At 43.6% G+C, this 18,831-nt stretch overlaps 1 protein-coding gene across 1 annotated transcript in view; it reads right to left on the reverse strand.

Annotated features, from left to right (window-relative positions):
* Positions 1 to 3,767, reverse strand: part of LOC131693333 (uncharacterized) — a 172,669-nt gene extending 168,902 nt beyond the window's left edge. The window contains exon 1 of the mRNA XM_058981055.1: positions 1,505 to 3,767. Within this exon, the coding sequence (XP_058837038.1) occupies positions 1,505 to 2,279 (775 nt within the window). The 5' untranslated portion in view covers positions 2,280 to 3,767. The remainder of the gene's footprint in view (positions 1 to 1,504) is intronic.
* Positions 3,768 to 18,831: the final 15,064 nt, after the last annotated feature.

Consider the following 18,831-nt stretch of genomic DNA (forward strand, 5'->3'; position numbering starts at 1 on the left):
AAAGTTAGATAAAGTACAAGATTCGCTCTTGGGCCGCATCCGAACATGCCAACCATTGGCGTAGCTTACAAACTTGCCGTCAAACACAGACATTTCTAGCGTATGTGAGTCCGAAAATGTCAATGCATTTGTTGCATTTTTTCCAAGCACAATTGCAGTATTCTAGTCAGGGCACTGACTGGACATTGCAAACTCAATTATTAGATTGCTACTATTCAGCGCGCTGAGTATTATTCATGTGATCTATGTGAATCCGATTACGTAACATTTTATCCTTTGATATGCAACTGCCCTGTAGTAATGCAATTACATATCCGGATTTTTGGTTCTCCATTCATAGATGAACCAATGTACAGAGAGCTGAAACTGAAGGATATGCAATTGTTCCTAACCCAGCGTGGCAAAGAGCTATAGTTTTAGCCGTATTTGAATGACAATATCTCTTCGGGGGTGTCGTAGTTCTGCTATCCCAATATCCGCTCACTGCTTAAATAAAAATTCAAAATCCCTCCGGAGATTGGAAGTTTAATTCCTGCTATTGTAGTACCTGCCGATCGTTCAGCTTCCTTCCCGGGGTGCAGAATGCACTGTTTTAATTGTTCTGTATCGTTATTTTCCTTACCCCTAACCTTACCACTTTCCCAATCCTTACCATCGGGGAAATGATGAAAACACGATTCATGGCAAGGCAAGGAAAGTGCCATTTGAGCCAGACGCTATTTATTCTCGTTCCCCACCATTTCAAACTATGTTTACATAAAGACAAGGCTGAAGTTACTCTGATTAAATCAATTGAATATAATTTGTTGTTTCAAATGTGTCAGCGTCGACAAGTTGCTTATCAGGTTCGTAGCAGCTGTGCACTTATGTATACCAATCAAGTGGAATAAGAATGAAATAGATATTTCCACGCAATATTATATTGAGCGTAACCAGGTATTAAACCATAGTTTGGATAAATTAGAAAGACACAATTGCACCACTAGGGGGATTAAAACAGGGTACTGTTCCGAAAGTTTTTCGTAAACGATTTCTGGTGTTCCTTCCTACAAAGGGTATGAACATTGCCCTTCTTCTCCCACTAGCTTGATCAAGACAACCAAACTAAATACCAAACCGTCGATTACTGGTTCTGATGGTTTAAGTTTTCGATTTGGTCCATTTTCTTTTACAATATTTTACTGTTTGAGTAATTCAGAATAGATCTCACGGTTCAACTTGAAGATCCTTTCGAAATGTGAAACTAAATCACCGCACGTCATTTTAATGCTAGGTTTGTAGCGTTGAATAATCCCTTTCATAACCGCCCCCTAATTCAAGGTCTGACATAATCCTGCTTGTAGCCATAACATATTACGCATATCAACTTATGTAAAACGGGTTGAACAATACCGATTAACTGTATCAGCCTGGAAACTCACTGACGTCAGTGTGATCATAATTATAGACGATTCGATAACAGCTAATATCATTGTTATGCAAAAAAACATGAGACGTCACTTACCGATCTGTGGAACATCGTACTGCCGCTGACCGCGTGCACTGCGCAGCATCAGCTGGCTGGCCATACCATGGGGGATGGTTGGTAGGCCGCCATTACTGCCACCACCGTTGCTGCTGCCGCTGCTACTGCTGGAACCATCACCCATTTGTCCACCACCACCACCGCCATCCAAGGAGCTGCCTTGTGATGTTCCGACATTGCTGCTGCTGTGAGATGATCGTTTGTTGTTGTTATTGTTGATGTTGTTCGGGTTAAGCCGTAGTTCCTCGTCACTGGTCATGTCAATTTGGTTACCTTCCGCGTCGGAAGTTTGCTGCTGCAGCGTCGATTGCTGGCGAACATTGCGCATATCGAAGTTGGTCTGGACTCCGAAAAGTTCCTGCAGACCGCGAGGTTGAACCAGTGGACCAACCGGATGGTGTACCGGCGGTGGACTGAGTTCGGGCAGTTCATTACTGGTTAGATGATTGATTACGACCCCGTGGGGACCTCCGGCGGAAACGCCGCCGATCGTGTGCTGCTGCGGTGAAAGTTGCTGCTGCTGTTGCTGCATCGCACTGTGATGGTGGGATTTGGAGTGCAACGGCGGAGGCCCGGCAGGGATACTGTTCTCGGACAGTAGTTCGGACATGTCGTCCAGTTCCTCTAGCAACTGGGCGGCAGCCGGAGGCGGTGGCGGTGGAGCCTTGATGTAGGCATCGCGTGCCATGTGTAGTGAGTACGTGCTCGATAGCACACTCATGTAGGCCAGGATAGGCAGGATCTCGCGGAACATCTTCCTGATAATTCTATGTACAGTTTTTAGTCGGTTCAAAGGTCGTCGCGTGGGCGAAAATTTGAACGGGGCTTGGTTTTTTCGGGGGATGGTTTGAGCGAAAATTGCGAAAAGCCGAACGCACACACACGCACACACCCGAGTGACCTTGCGTGTGCGCCGAACGGACAACGGGTAAACCACCGAGCACCACACGCACACGTAACAAGTCAATCAACAGGTTCAAATCCCAAAAAACCGGACAGTTACTGTGCTACACCTAGAAGTCAAAGCTTACCAAGTTACTGCGGTGTTTTTTTTTCTCGTTTCAACCTTCTTGCGTTAAATTTTTGCCCCACACTACCGAACACCTGTATAACTACTACTGAGAGTCACACGCCAACCAACCAACGAAGGTCTATTTTTAGCGCACTCGTGTGAATCCTTGTCGCTTTTGCTCACAGTCCTTTTCCGATATCGATTATGAAATTGTTATCCCGTGTTTTATATGCTCTACCTAGACTTTTCTAGCTCATGAAATCGAAGGTCCTTCCGTTGGTCTGGAATGATCTCATCGAATTCCGCTCAGCTCGGTCGGTCGGTCGGTCGTATCATAAATTTTTCGCACAATTTCCATTGAATTTTCACTTGTCGTTTCACTCTAACTTTATTTAATTTCCCTTTGTTTTCTGTTTGCACCTTGCCAGGGGAAAAAATTTGTTAGTGTATAAAAATAGACACCGGGTTTCTCTCAGGATTGGCTGTTTGTGTATGAGTGTAAAACTTTCCAACGAAAAAACTTCACTTAACTTTTCTTCTTTTTTTGGGTTCGATTCTTTCCGAAAGAAAAACAACGCCGATAATCTCGGCCGGATCACTTACTCACAGTGCCTAAATCGACGGTCAGAAGGAAAAAGGAATAACTCTCGTTATACTCCGGCTATCTTAGAGTTGTTTTTTCACTTTTCCGTTTTTTCTTTCTTTCCTTTTCTCCCTCTCTCCCTCTTCTGATTCGCTGTATCACACTCTCACAACACTGTCACCCACCGATTCAACGACGAACAATCCTTCCCCGCGAATGTTCCGAACACTATCATCCGAAAGTTGTGCAACACTGTCGGTGGAATTCCGGAAAGTCTTGATCCGGCGGATTGGCGGTCTGGGGTACGTCTGGCTCCGAGATCCTAATCACCAGCTATTTTTAAAACCTTCTTCCAGGAATTCTCACCACTTCGTTCCACCTCCACACACACCCGGGCGGGAGGGAGGTTCGTTGAACACCGCAGCACACTACACACCACACACCTTGGGGTACTGTTTTGTCATAAGGATTCAAGCAGTAGTAGTTGTTGCTGTTGTTGTTGTTTTCGTTGGATCTCTGTTCAGTAGTTAGAGTAGTGGCTGCTGGTTTTAGCGATGATGATGAGGGGGTAAGTTGGACCACCCTGGGAGGCCGCTTTGGCCATGACGCGCGTTCGGGAACTGTGTAGAACACACTAACTGCCTCGTCAAGGGATGAAACGCGAATGAGCAAACCGAACCAGTTTTTCCTGGTCTGCTGCTGCTGCTTTTGGCGAGCTTCCGACACGAACTTTCAACCACTGGTGGTAGCAGAAGCAGGGCCTGCTTGGTTGGTTGGTTGGTGGAGTGCGGATTCAGCACCCTCTGAGTGTCTGAGGTCTTCTTCCTCCTGCTGCAGCCCACGGTCACAGGTTCGAGCTTTGCCGTGCATCCGAACATCGCAGTACACACAGAGAAAGAGCGAGAGAGGACGAGAGATCACCGAAGCAAGGCTCTGAAGAAGCGAGCGTGGTCGTCATGTTCGGATCGGACGGACTGCGCAGGTGCACCGTTTTTCATTCAGGACCCCGAAAGGATAGAGTGTTCCACGAGGACAAATAAAATGACGAAACCATCGTCGACGGCGAGCGGCTCGGATCGCATCGTAGTCGTTACTTGGCTGGTGTGGTTCGCAGTCGACGTCACAAAACAGCCGGGGGAAGCAAATACTACTGGATCAGAACATCCCAATTCCCCCCAATTCGCTTCCTTTCACACACCAACCACACCACCCCATCGACCGGTCGACGTGAGATGACAGGGAACGAAAAAGCCACCGGGCGGAATATTTTGGGGGAGGAAAAGCTCGCTCACCTATTGCTATTTGCTGCCAGTCAAGTGACGCTGCAGTGGTGCCCGGTGATTTTCCGCCTGTTAGAGTAGGTAATACATACTGCTGCTTTTTTTGTCATCCCGTTCAATACATTCTTGAGAGCGGTTCTTGATGGGGGGACTTTCCAAAGAATGACGCAAGTATTTTTGCACGGCGGAATACCGAGCCGATTCCGGGAAGTGCGCGATGACTGTGCGATGACTTGCAACCCGATTGCGAAACGAGAAAAAAAGGCTCGTTTATTGACAATTCAATGTTGATTTACACCCGTTTGGTTCGTGTTCAACGGTGCAAAATCGTAAAATAAATAATTTCCCGATTCACCTCTGATGACGTGGCTGTGTTTTTCCCCATTCCGGGTGAAAAATCAAAACAAAGTTTCAGCAACATTATTTCTTAATTACAAAAATTACGTATCATTGGGTGGTTGATACATTGAGTATATCTTTTCAACCAGCCCACACCTGATTATCTCAGTGACGTACCCAGACGTGGGCGGCGCGATTTTGATGACGCCTATTAAAACAGGACAAATATTGACTTGTTTTTGGATCGAGTTGTTTAATCGCATGGTTTTGTTCGCGTAAATCCTTATGCAAATATCAAACATCGAAGATCAAGGCGTAGGATGTCTCCAGAACCATTATACATATGAAGACTGAAACGTGGGCATTTAGTTCGTATTTTACGTCAGTGGCTATTTGCGTCTAGAAAATATGTTTAAATAATTCAATGAGGATGCAGTTTACGTTAAACGTAATTTGAAATATCTCTCATGAAAGAGGACAGAGATAATGAATATCTATAGAAAAATGTATTATATAATGTTCAAACTATAGCAAGTTCTCCAGAGATGGTCGGATTTCCTTTTTTTTCAAATCCGCATCCGAACCCAAATATTTAAAAATTGAAAACCCGAACTGGGACTGGTTCTACGCATAAACTATGCATTTTATATTTCCACATTACTAGATTTTGGATCACAATCCAATTCAACGCCCGCCGAGCACGTATCTTCCTCGATTGTACACAGGTTGGGAGTTCAAGGTCTACCCCGAAATCGACCACGTCTTTCAGGTTCTTTTAATTTTTTTTTATTTTTTTTATTAACAAATTAAGGCCGAAGTGGCCTGTGCCGTATACAAAAGATTCCTCCATTCCACTCGGTCCATGGCCGCGCGTCGCCAGCCACGCAGTCTGCGAAGGATCCGCAAATCGTCTTCCACCTGGTCGATCCATCGTGCTCGCTGCGCGCCACGTCTTCTTGTACCGGTCGGATTGCAATTGAGAACCGTTTTCACCGGGCTATTGTCCGACATTCTGGCTACGTGCCCGGCCCACCGTAGTCGTCCGATTTTCGCGGTATGACAGATGGGCGGCTCCCCCAACAGCTGATGCAACTCATGGTTCATTCGCCGTCTCCATGTGCCGTCTTCCATCTGCACTTCACCGTAGATGGTACGCAGCACTTTCCGTTCGAAGACACCAAGTGCGCGTTGGTCCTCCACGAGCATGGTCCAGGTCTCGTGCCCGTAGAGAACTACCGGTCTAATCAGCGTCTTGTAGATGGTCAACTTCGTACGACGGCGAACTCTGTTCGACCGAAGTGTCTTGCGGAGGCCAAAGTAAGCACGATTTCCTGCCACGATGCGTCTACGAATCTCTCTGCTGGTATCATTGTCGGCGGTCACCAGTGAGCCCAAGTACACGAACTCTTCAACCACCTCGATTTCGTCGCCACCGATGCAAACTCGAAGCGGGCGGTTCTCATTCTCTTCTCGTGAACCTCTTCCTATCATATACTTTGTCTTCGACGTGTTGATGGCAAGTCCGACGCGCTTGGCTTCTCTTTTCAGTCTGATGTAGGCTTCCTCCATCTTCTCAAAGTTTCGTGCAATAATATCAACGTCATCGGCGAAGCCAAGTAGCTGAACGGACTTTGTGAAAATCGTACCACTCGTGTCGATCCCTGCTCTTCTTATTACACCTTCCAGCGCGATGTTGAATAACAGACACGAGAGACCATCACCTTGCCGTAACCCTCTGCGTGATTCGAAGGGACTCGAGAGCATCCCTGAGACACGTACTACGCACATCACCTGATCCATCGTCGGGGAATCCGTACTCGTGCATAATCTGCCATAGCTGATCTCGATCGATAGTGTCGTATGCGGCTTTGAAGTCGATGAACAAATGATGTGTGGGCACATTGTACTCGCGGCATTTCTGCAGTACTTGACGAAGAGCGAACACCTGGTCCGTGGTAGATCGTTCGCTCATGAAACCCGCCTGGTACTGCCCCACGAACTCTCTTGCAATTGGTGATAGTCGACGGCATAGTATTTGGGAGAGTACCTTGTAGGCGGCGTTCAGCAGGGTGATTGCTCGGTAATTACAGCAATCCAGCTTGTCGCCCTTTTTGTAGATAGGACACACGACATCTTCCATCCACTCCTCCGGTAAAATCTCCTCCTCCCAAATCTTGGTAATCACCCAGTGCAGCGCTTTAGCCAGTGGCTCGCCACCGTGTTTTAGTAGCTCGCTTGGTATTTGGTCAACCCCAGCGGCTTTATTATTTTTGAGCCGGCTGATCTTCTCCTGGATTTCTTGGAGATCCGGAGCCGGTAGTGTAATGTCTTCCGCGCGTGCTCCCAGGTGCGTTACCGTGCCATCCTCGTCGTCTGCTGCATCGCCGTTCAGGTGTTCTTCGTAGTGCTGCCGCCACCTCTGGATCACCTCACACTGGTCCGTGAGAAGATTCCCGTTTGTATCTCTGCACATGTCGTCATGTGGTACGTGGCCCCTGCGCGAGCGGTTCAACTTCTCGTAGAATTTCCGTGTGTCTTTAGCGCGGTACAGCTGCTCCATCACTTCGCGATCTCGGTCTTCCTGCTGGCGCTTTTTGGTGCGGAAAACTGAGTTCTGCCTGTTCCGTGCCTGTTTATATCGCGCCTCGTTCGCCCTCGTGCGGTGTTGCAGCATTCTCGCCCATGCTGCATTCTTCTCTTCGCCTAACTGCTCGCATTCGCCGTCGTACCAGTCGCTTCTTCGGTCCGGGCCCACCGTACCTAGTGCAGTGGCTGCGGTGCTACCTATGGCGGATCGGATATCTCTCCAGCCATCTTCAAGGGCAACTGTGCCTAGCTGCTCTTCCGTTGGTAGTGCCACTTCCAACTGCTGCGCGTATTCTTGAGCCACTCTGCCATCTTGTAGCCGCTCGATGTTTAGCCGCGGCGTTCGGCTTCGACGAGAGCTATGCACTGTCGAAAGTTTTGAGCGCAAGCATACTGCAACCAGGTGGTGGTCTGAATCTATATTCGCACTGCGATAAGTGCGGACGTTTGTGATGTCCGAGAAGAATCTACCGTCGATTAGAACGTGGTCGATTTGGTTTTTTGTTACTTGGTCCGGTGATCTCCAGGTGACTTTGTGGATATCTTTGCGAGGGAAGAAGGTGCTTCGGACTACCATTCCACGGGAGGCTGCGAAGTTCACACATCGTTGGCCGTTGTCATTTGATACGGAGTGCAGGCTGTTAGGCCCGATCACCGGTCTGTACATTGCCTCCCTTCCTACCTGTGCGTTCATGTCGCCGATGACAATTTTCACGTCTCGCAGAGGGCAACCGTTGTATGTCTGCTCCAGCTGCATGTAGAACGCTTCTTTCTCGTCGTCGGGTCTCCCTTCGTGTGGGCAGTGCACGTTGATGATGCTGTAGTTGAAGAAAAGGCCTTTGATCCTCAACTTGCACATCCTTGCGTTGATCGGCTGCCACCCGATCACACGTTGGCGCATCTTGCCCAGCACTATGAAGCCGGTTCCCAGCTCGTTGGTTGTACCACAGCTCTGGTAGAAGGTAGCCGCTCGATGCCCGCTTTTCCACACCTTCTGTCCCGTCCAGCAAAGTTCCTGCAGCGCCACGATATCGAAGTTGCGGGGGTGTAGCTCGTCGTAGATTATCCTGTCACATCCTGCGAAGCCGAGCGATCTGCAGTTCCATGTTCCGAGTTTCCAATCGTGATCCTTTATTCGTCGCTTGGGTCGTTGCCGATTGTTCTGGGTCGTATTCTCTTCTGTATTGTTCGTTATGTGGGTTTTTTAAGGGGCGGCTTACAGGGCCTACGCCAACCACCGGTCTCGCCGGCGGGCCATCGTGCCAGGACTGCTTAAGGTCCCACCTGGGCACCAGGACAGGTTTACACCTTCCGAAGAAGGGTAACCCCCCCCCCCCTTCCCTGCCAGCATACGACCAAAGTTCCCACCGGGGTTGATTACCCGATCTTCACTAAGGTTACTCGTATCCCAGTCGACGCCACGAGGAGGCCAGGGCTAGGAGTTACTGAGCAGGAAGCTAAGGACCGCAAGTGGGGTCTATTTTATGCCTTCAGGTACAAGAGGCTTACGCACTGCCCAGTCATTGCCAATCAGGTTCTTTTAAACTCCACGTATTTTGTGGGTTCCTTTGACTTCCGCGCTTCCAGAGTCGTCGTATATAAGATCGACCGGTCCCGCTTCGAATGAATCTCCCTTTCTGTCTCCCAGTTTCTCAGCATGCCATTCTCGAAACAAGGTTACTACATTCGAAGGTATGCATTTATTTTTGTGCGGGGGACCCTACACCCCTCCTATGGTTTAGATGACAAAATCAAGCCAAATTAATACGTTACATAATCTCTAAGGCGGGTAGACTCAGACCGAAATCGTCCGGAACACTTACTCATATTTTCGTTATAATCCAACGATTTTTATATATTTCCTGATTTCGAGACAAACGACTTGGAGCAAGCTTGCCCTGCTGAGGATATTTCAGTTGGTAGGGGCTCATCAGTCTCTCAAGCAATAATAACATTTTCCTCGCTTGATATGATCTTCTCCAAATGTGCCGCATTGCGCCTATATTCCTTACCAGACGAATTTGAACGAATCGTTATGTCAGTTCTAGGCCCGTAGCCAGGATTTTGTTTCGGGAGGGGCCCAAAACTTGTTGCATAAATGGTATAATTCTGGCAACTTGAGATAGTGTAATTCTGGAAACTGATGTAATTTCGAAAATTTCTTAGTGAAAAAAGTTCCAAAATTATTGCAATATACAATATGTTTTCTGATACTAGAAGGGCTATACAGTGAAGACCCGTTTTTATCAGTCTCTTGGCAAATTTTAAGCTGATAAAACAGGGACATTGATAACATCGGGACATATATTTTCTGTCTTTTTAATAAACCGAAGCTCTTAAAATATTCTTCATTGGTCCTTAGATATAGCCTCGCAACCTTTTCTGATTTTTTACTTAAGGAGGTCTGACAGCGCAAAATATAAAAAAAATAATATTTTTATTTTTGCATTTTTCGGATCTCTAAGATAAGAAATACATGCCCACGAAAGGATTTTGCTGAATTCAACTTGTTTAGTCTGCTAGAGCCCTTAAAACAACTATCAATTTTCATATGAAGCTGATAAAATCGGGTTAAAAAGATGATAAAATCGGAGGCTGATAAATTCGGGTCTCCACTATAGTACATTGACGAATTATTGTTTTTGAATTTTATTTTTATTATTAATTAACAAGTTACAATTTTCACCGTTGGAATTTGCAAACGGCGTCTGGTTGGTGTCTCTATCATGCAACTTGGAGCCGAAGAATTGAAGCTGTTCAGCGCAGATTCATACGAAATGCGTTACGTCAATTGCCTTGGAACGATCCGCTGAACCTGCCACCATATGAAAACGGCAGCCCTAAGTTTGCGCCGCTAAAACAACAAAAATGATCCATAAAAAATTGATAAACGATCCATAAAAAAGTTGTCAATGTTCCATAAAACAATACTGAAAATCCATAAAACTGTGTGAATGATCCATAAAAAAGGGTGTTTGATCCATAGATTATGTAAAATTGAACCATAAAATAATCGCAAAAGAGCACTAAAATAGTAATAAAAGAGCAATTAAAATGAACCAATGCCCCATAAAAATATTGGAAATGTTCCATAAAATGATACATTTTGCGCCATAAATTAACTGACATTGATCCATAGAATATTAACAATGTACATTAAAACACGTCGATATGTTCCATAATATCGACAAAAGTGCTCCACGGTATTACAAAATGGAGCAATAAAATGTCAGAAAAAGTTCCATAAATTTGATGAAAATGTTTGCTAAATAATTTTTCTTGGTCCATAGAAGATGTAAAAATGAACATTAGAAATGATTCATATATCGAACGTTAAATTATGGTTCATGGATATTTACAAAACGATCCATAAGAAAATAAAATGTTAAACGATCCATTAATATGTGCTTATGCACCAGAAAATTAAATTTAATGAATTCATGCGAAATTTTTGCTATTCGAACTAATAAAGTTTATTACATTTGGTTGTAATGTCAAACTACAACAAACAATGCATACATTATAGTTAAACTTCAGCTTCCGTATCCCACTAGTCAGCTAACTGACCTTAGCTAACCTGAAATCATTATGGCAATTCTTTAAACGTCAGGGTATTTATGATATTAGAGCGCTGAGTGTTATTAGACCACCTGTACAGGCTGGCATGAGTCGCAAATACTATCTGAATAACTATCTGAAGCGAAAACGGACACTTTATACACGAACACTGACTAATGTGGCTACGCCACATCGCTTTCTTGTGCACTGTCCGACTTCGCTGCCGCTCAGTCGGCTTTTAACTAGCTATAGCCCCTATGTTTAAGTAAACCGGGCAAACGAGAGGACCACAGGTTTGCCTGCAATTCCAGCTACGGGTTAATCAATGCCTCGTCCAACGGATCCTCAGCGGCTATGCGCCGCTTCGGATCCTTGGCCTCGGATATGCGGCCAAGCCGCATCACACTAACTCCCAGTATAAGCTCACTTGTTAAAACACTGTCACTGTTATGAGAATTATTAAGCACAACTTATTTTTTAAGTTTACCATAAAATTTCGCATGAATTCATTAAATTTATTTTTTCTAATGCATAAGCACATATTAATGGATCGTTTAACATTTTCTTTTCTTATGGATCGTTTTGTAAATATCCATGAACCATAATTTAACGTTCGATATATGAATCATTTCTAATGTTCATTTTTACATCTTCTATGGACCAAGAAAAATTATTTAGCAAACATTTTCATCAAATTTATTAAACTTTTTCTGACATTTTATTGCTCCATTTTGTAATACCGTGGAACATTTTTGTCGATATTATGGAACATATCGACGTGTTTTAATGTACATTGTTAATATTCTATGGATCAATGTCAGTTAATTTATGGCGCAAAATGTATCATTTTATGGAACATTTCCAATATTTTTATGGGGCATTGGTTCATTTTAATTGCTCTTTTATTACTATTTTAGTGCTCTTTTGAGACCATTTTATGGTTCAATTTTACATAATCTATGGATCAAATCACCCTTTTTTATGGATCATTCACACAGTTTTATGGATTTTCAGTTTTGTTTTATGGAACATTGACAACTTTTTTATGGATCGTTTTACAATTCTTTATGGATTATTTTAAATATTTTATATGCAAAAGTACATTTTCCCATATGAAAACCGTTGTTGATTATTAGGACTACACACTTTAGAAGATCGTAAACACGCGTCGCAAGATACCTTCGTGTCTAAGCTTCTTCTGGCTGAATAGGATGTTCCCGATCTCCTATCACAAATTAATCTCTACGCACCAACCCGTATCCGCCGTCCTCAAACCCTGCTGCTGACTGAACTGCGTAACACTAACTACACTGCCAACAAACCGATATTAGAAATGACCCATCGCTTCAACGATTATAGCGACATGTTCGACTTCTTCATTAGTTTTACATAGTTTCGTAACCGTTTGTTGCTACTTTAAGACATTTCTTTTCAGTTTAGTTCATTAGGACTCAGCGTCAGTTGGACTTCCATTATTTAAATACAAGAGAATGTCGAAATTCGCTACAAATCTTCTGATCAGGCAGCCGATTTGTAGATGCGGAAAAACGGTTCAACTCCTATTTAACTCAAATTTATAATGTTTTCAATTTAAATTATACTGCATTAGGACTAATTTCGGCAACATTATCAGACAAGTGGGAACAGCTTTCCTACCATTGAATATCTTCCCAAAACTTATGTGCCCCTCTATCTTCTAGTCTTAGTTGATCAATATTTAATCTCGTTAAGAAATGCCCAACAGTACCAATACTTAAAAATAGCCCTAATTAATCCCCCCCCCCCTAATCTTAATAAAATTGAACCACTCCCTCTAACTATTTCTAGTTAATATGCTTGTTAAATGTTCCGCTTAGTTAATAATTGATTGCTCCAACAATCTCCCTTCTAAAAATCATTAAGTGCATTGCTATACAAAGAACACACAAAATGACCCGTCCCCCTAATCTTACGAATATTATATTATCCCCACTTGTATATGTATAAGTTAGTTGTAAAGTTTTTTTGTTTCATTATATAAAAACAAAATAATATTGAAATGTGTAACCCCCTAGTTTTAAGAAACTCAAAATGTAAAACAATGAAAAAATGGCATCTTTAAGCTAACGCAAACGTGCCTTATCAAATAAACGAATTAAATAAAAAAAAGTGGGAACAACGAATTATTTATCTATTCAAGTATACAGATTTTTCCACAGATTCTATTTTTTTTGGAATTGAATGTCTTACTGCACTGTGTGGGGCAGGGTGTTATTCTAAAATCTAAAATCAAACGATGTCACGTTTTTGCGTCACTATTTTGATCGCTAATAACTTTGTTATTTATGAACGGATTTCCGTCTGGTTATTACCAAACAATTCGGAATTAACTGAAATTATGTTTTATTGCTATAGTAATTTTGTTTTTCAATGGCATGCTATTGAAAAACAAGCAAAAATGAACAGATCTCGAAAACGTGAAAACTCCCATACATCAGCCAACCTATCCCCGGCAGAGCCGTCAATAGGGAGAAGCTTAGTAATTCCAACGAACACGAAAAGTTATAAATAAATGTGCCGCGTGCCGGTTTGAATCAGTTGTTGCTCTTTTGCCGGACAAATAACAACGTGCCTATAGCATCTCGTACGACAGATTTGAGCACCCAGCACGATACGCTTCTATGAATGACGTCATCCTCGACTATTTAAAAAATATCATTCCTTGAGTGACTTCATTCTCCCGTCGAACGTCGGGCCGTAAAGAACAGCAGTAGCAATCATGCATGTTGACAATGCGCTGCAATGAGTGCTGCATTTTATCACTGCTACCGCTGGGGGGTGATCCGATGTAAATAGCGCGCGGCTGGAAGAGTTGGCAAACCTTTTTTTGCAGCTGACTAATTGTTCCATTCTGCATGTTATTTTTGCTAAAAGCCCGTAGTTAGTTTAGTACTTTTCATTCCATAGCACGCGCGTTTGTTGATCCCACAAATAGTCCTTTTTCAGGATTCCACAAATAGTCCTTTTCAGGACCTCACATACAAGGGTTAATTTGATGGTTCCCTTAAAATGGTTCTTTTTAGGACCCCAAATATAGAACATTTCAGAATTATTGTTAATTAAACCACCGAATATATAAAGATACATATGTTAAACTTTCTTCGTTTACAAATAATTTGATTTATGATCAGTTATTTTGCTATCGTGCTTGCAAACATTTAATTTGATAGCAGGCATTTAAAGAGGGGTAAGGTATTGTTTGTGAGCATCATTAATTTGAAATTCATATGTTGCATCAGATGTTTCCATTTCGGGGATTTAAATAAAACATTTTAAAAATTGAATTTGTCACACTACCGGTTATCGGTTTTAATTTAAAAATTCAACAATTATCTCTAGTGAAGAATAGCATGCCTGTGTGTAGTTTTGAAACAGTCGATGGTATTAAGGGGTTTTAATTTGGCCACGGATAATATTGTTTGCTCATAAAACTGGCTGCATTTTCAATGTCATCGTGGTCGTGTCTTGTACACAACCCTTCAATTTTTCTATCGTTAGACAGGCTGATTTTTCTAGGCAATTTTTTTCCTTGAAACTATGGCATAAGGCAGACCAGTGATTTTGCTTGTAAACATGTAAAGTGTGTGCAAAATAAACACTGATTTCTCTAAACAGCATAAATAACAACCTTAGTTCTATTAATTTACAATCTTACAAAACCATTGGGACTTGATAGGATTACCTAAATTAACCCTTCGGAAGTCGCGCTTATGGCCCACTGAACGATTTCGCTAGATTTTCAGACCATCGTGCACTCAGTGCACTAGCGCGACTGCCGGAAGGTTAAGCAAATATTATATTTGAGCACACGAAGCTTATAGGTTTTACTTCGGAATTCAATCTACTAAACTAACTAACTGAATTAATCTACTAAACTAACCGAAATTTATCTACTAAAGGACTGTTCACTAATCGAAAGGAAATCCCTTGGTACTGATTACTGTTATCTTCTAATTTACGTAAATTTTGTTAAATAAAACATTGATGACACTACCAAAATACAGTCTTCCCTTGAACATCGATAAGTTTGCACCTGTGTACAAAATTTCGTGCACGCGTTCAACCTCAAACTTTCTTTGCCTTTGTGTACAGGTTCGCCTCGAACACCGAACTATAAACTATAACACTATAAACTATAAACACAGACTAACAGACATAACACTAGGAGTAAATTCCTTCAAAAATATCGATCCAGCAATATTACGATATCACTTACCTTACCTTGCCGTTCAGGCTAGAACCTTGTTGTCTCTTGCTGTATGCAGAAGCCGTCTCCACTTCACTCGGTCCATTGCTGCTTGTCGCTAGCCTCGCAGTCTTCGAAGGGTCCACAGGTCGTCCTCTATCTGGTCGATCCCCCGTGCTGCGCCTTGTCTTCTTGTTCCTGTAGGGTCGCCCTCAAGAAACATCTTCACTGGGTTGTTGTCCGACATTCTTACGACGTGTCCAGCCCACCGCAAACGTTCTATTTTTGCGGTATGCACGATGGATGGTTCTTCCAGCAGCTGATGCAACTCAAGGTTCTTCCATCTGCACGCCACCATAGATGGTACGCAACACCTTTCGTTCGAAAACTCCAAGGGCGCATTGGTCCTCCACGGACATAGTTCAGGTTTCGTGGACCACCGGTCTAATCAGCGTCTTGTAGATAATCAACTTCGTGCGGCGGCGAGTTTTGTTTGACCGGAGCGTCCTCCGGAGTCCAAAGTAGGCACGATTTCCCGCCAAGATCCGTTTCTGAATTTCTCTGCTGGTATCATTGTCGGTGGTTACCAGTGAGCCCAAATACACTAATTCGTCGACCATCTTGATTTCGTCACCGTCAATCCGAACTCGGGATGGGAGGTTCATATTGTCGTCTCTAGAACCTCTTCCTCTCGTGTATTTTGTCTTCGAAACGTTGATAGCAAGTCCAATCCCGCTGGCTTCAGCTTTCAGTCTGATGTACGTTTCCGCCATCGCTTCAAAGTTCCGTGCGATTATGTCGATGTTGCCGGCGAAGCCAAGAAGCTGGACGGACTTGCTGAAGATCGTGCCACTCGTGTCTGTCCCCGCTCTTCTTTTTACACCTTCTAACGCAACGTTGAACAGCAGGCATGATAGACCATAACCTTGCCGTAACCCTCTTCGAGATTCAAAGGGACTCGAGAGTGTCCCTGATACTCGTACAACGCACATCACCCGATCCATCGTCGCTTTGACTAATCGTGTTAGCTTATCCGGAAAACCGTACTCGTAATGTAGTAACCGAACCCAAATTCTGCGCGATGGAAAACTGAACTGTTCTTCCTGAATTTCTTCAAGTGAATGAATCGACCAAAAGATCTTTCCAAAGCTTAAATATTTCACACAACGAAACATTAAGTACCGAGACCCGTTAATTAATCTATTCATTTTACCTTGTAGCTGTTGATCTGCTTAGTAGCGCACGAAGCGCTTTAATGACATAAAATCTTTCCAACAGAACCGGTCTATTCTCAGATATTTATAAATAAGCTTCGAATGTGGCTGACACAGGTATTTGACCTTCTGTAGCATATGCTTTCAAAGGACGGTCGGAACTTTTTTGAATATTGAATATCCCAGAGCTATATTTAGGGTTACTTATGTAACCCGCCAGGGTAACAATTGAGCACTGGGTGGAAATATACCCTTTCGTGCGTACTCTCTCCGTAGAGTGTATTGTTTACGAAAATTTATGTTCACCGCTGTTTTATACCGTTCACACTAAAGTTGTAAATTTTTGTTCATTTTCTCGTTTGTGAACGGTTTTGTTTGTGCAGATAGGTGTAGTAATTTTTGTTGAACATTTGTATATAAGAAACATAGGGTTTAGGTAGGTCTCCGCTCTTCTCTCGCTGTAAAAGTGATTGCTAACTATGCTGTACCATGGCAATGACAGCTATGCGGTGGTGTGTTTTTGGTGTTTGTTTGGTGGAGTGAAAAAGGCGGCCATCGAGATAAGGCAGAAAGTGGCGAACCACGAAGTTAAACAGACGTCCGTGAACAAGTTTTTTCGGGACAGTTTCCCACCACGTTTAACCAGTGAGGTGAAGTGCACGCGTGCGACAGATAAACTACCTGTCGAAAAGTGCCGGCTCGTGGTTCGGGCACAGTAGTAAGTGTGGTGATGGATCGCCGTCGGGAGAAGCTAATTACCAAGGAGCTTTCGCTTCCCCGACTAACTGCAAAGGATCCAGACGCACCAATCCGCCCTCGCTGGGAAGGATAAGCCGAACGAGCCTTGCTCTCCTTCCCAGCTAATAGCACAGGAGGGCGAAGCAGGGTGGACAACGGCTCCCCTGGGAAGAACACTGCGGTGTCTTCCGGGATGGCTTGCGGCGAACAAGTCGATCCGGCGATAATTCGCCAACGTCGCTAGGGAGGTTCCAACAAAGGAGTCAAGCTCACCTCCCTAGCTAAACGCCAAGGACCGCTGCCGGAGCAGCCAACGCCATTCCGGGAGAACTCGCCCGTTGTAGTCCCGGCCGGTCGGAAGAAACCGCCCGCCTTCCCGCCAACGGTAGCAGCAGATCGACGAGATCCAGCAGCGCACAGTACAGGAAGAGAAAGTAGAGGAATAAAAGTCGGTAAATTTGTTAATTTATTTTGTTTGTTTACCTTTTTGCCTTTCTCATATAGAAAGGTTATGCAATCACTCTGAAAAACGTCAACCTAATCCCGGCCCGGAGTGCCGAGTGTCATATCCCATTCGACTCAGTTCGTCGAGATCGGAAAAAGTCTGTATGTGTGCGTATGTGTGTATGTATGTGTGTGTATGTGTGTGTATGTGTGTGTATGTGTGTATGTATGTGCGTATGTGTCAAATAATGTTACTCATTTTTCTCAGAGATGGCTGGACCGATTTGCCCAAACTTAGTCTCAAATGAAAGGTGCAACCTTCCCATCGGCTGCTATTGAATTTTGGATCGATCGGAATCCTGGTTCCGGAATTACGAGTTTCAGAGTGCGGCCACACAGAAATTTCTCATATAAACTATAGGAAAAATTAAAAATAGAATTTTTATTTTTGATGCTAAATGTGTTCAAGGTGCATGAAACGTCGAGATTTGATGCAAACTCGAAAAAAAATTTGACGAAGATTCACTTTTTTGGATTTTGGCACATTTTTGCCTTTCTCATATAGAAAGGTTATGCAATCACTCTGAAAAACGTCAACCTAATCCCGACCAAATTTTTTTTTCGACTCGCATAAGGTTTCTGGATTTTAACAGGGGCGTTGTTGATGGTTTACGGAGAGGGGTTACACCCCCCCCCTCTACTGTTCACTCCCCTCCTTTAAAAATCTCCTTAAATCACCCCTCAGACCACCACCCCATCCAGCCCTCATACCCCTCCCTTTCAACCCCATCATCTTTAAACCACCACTATATCACAAAGCATACCAATTTAAGCTGGGGAGTCGTTCGTTCATGGGACTTTCGCCCTCCTCACATACCCACCCCCGCATGACAAAATGAGTTAGCAAGCAGATAACATTGATCTAATGCTGATTAGGCTAATGGAGTATGATATTTTTTTGTTTCAAGTGTTTCACTGTCGACACGTAGCTCATCAAGTTCGTGGCTGGCATGCCATTGTGTATAGGTGCAAAGTGTACTAAGAATGTAATGGACATTTCCACAATTATGTTGAACATAAAAAGCCTCCGTGCCATAGTTTAGTGAAATGAGAAAGGCACAAGTGCACCGCTAGGTGGATTAAAACAGGTTTTTTTGTTGTTACGAAAATCCGAAATTCTGTAGAGACACCTAGGCCGCCCTGAAAAGAAGGGTTCGCCGGGCAAACAAGAACCCGAGTAATGGGCAAACCAATACTTACACTTCTTAGTTTAAATGTAATGTGTTGACTTGAGCTCCCGAGTGTATTAAGAATTCGCAATGCATTC

Source organism: Topomyia yanbarensis, chromosome 3, assembly GCF_030247195.1.
Source record: "Topomyia yanbarensis strain Yona2022 chromosome 3, ASM3024719v1, whole genome shotgun sequence".
Taxonomy (NCBI): Eukaryota; Metazoa; Arthropoda; class Insecta; order Diptera; family Culicidae; genus Topomyia; species Topomyia yanbarensis.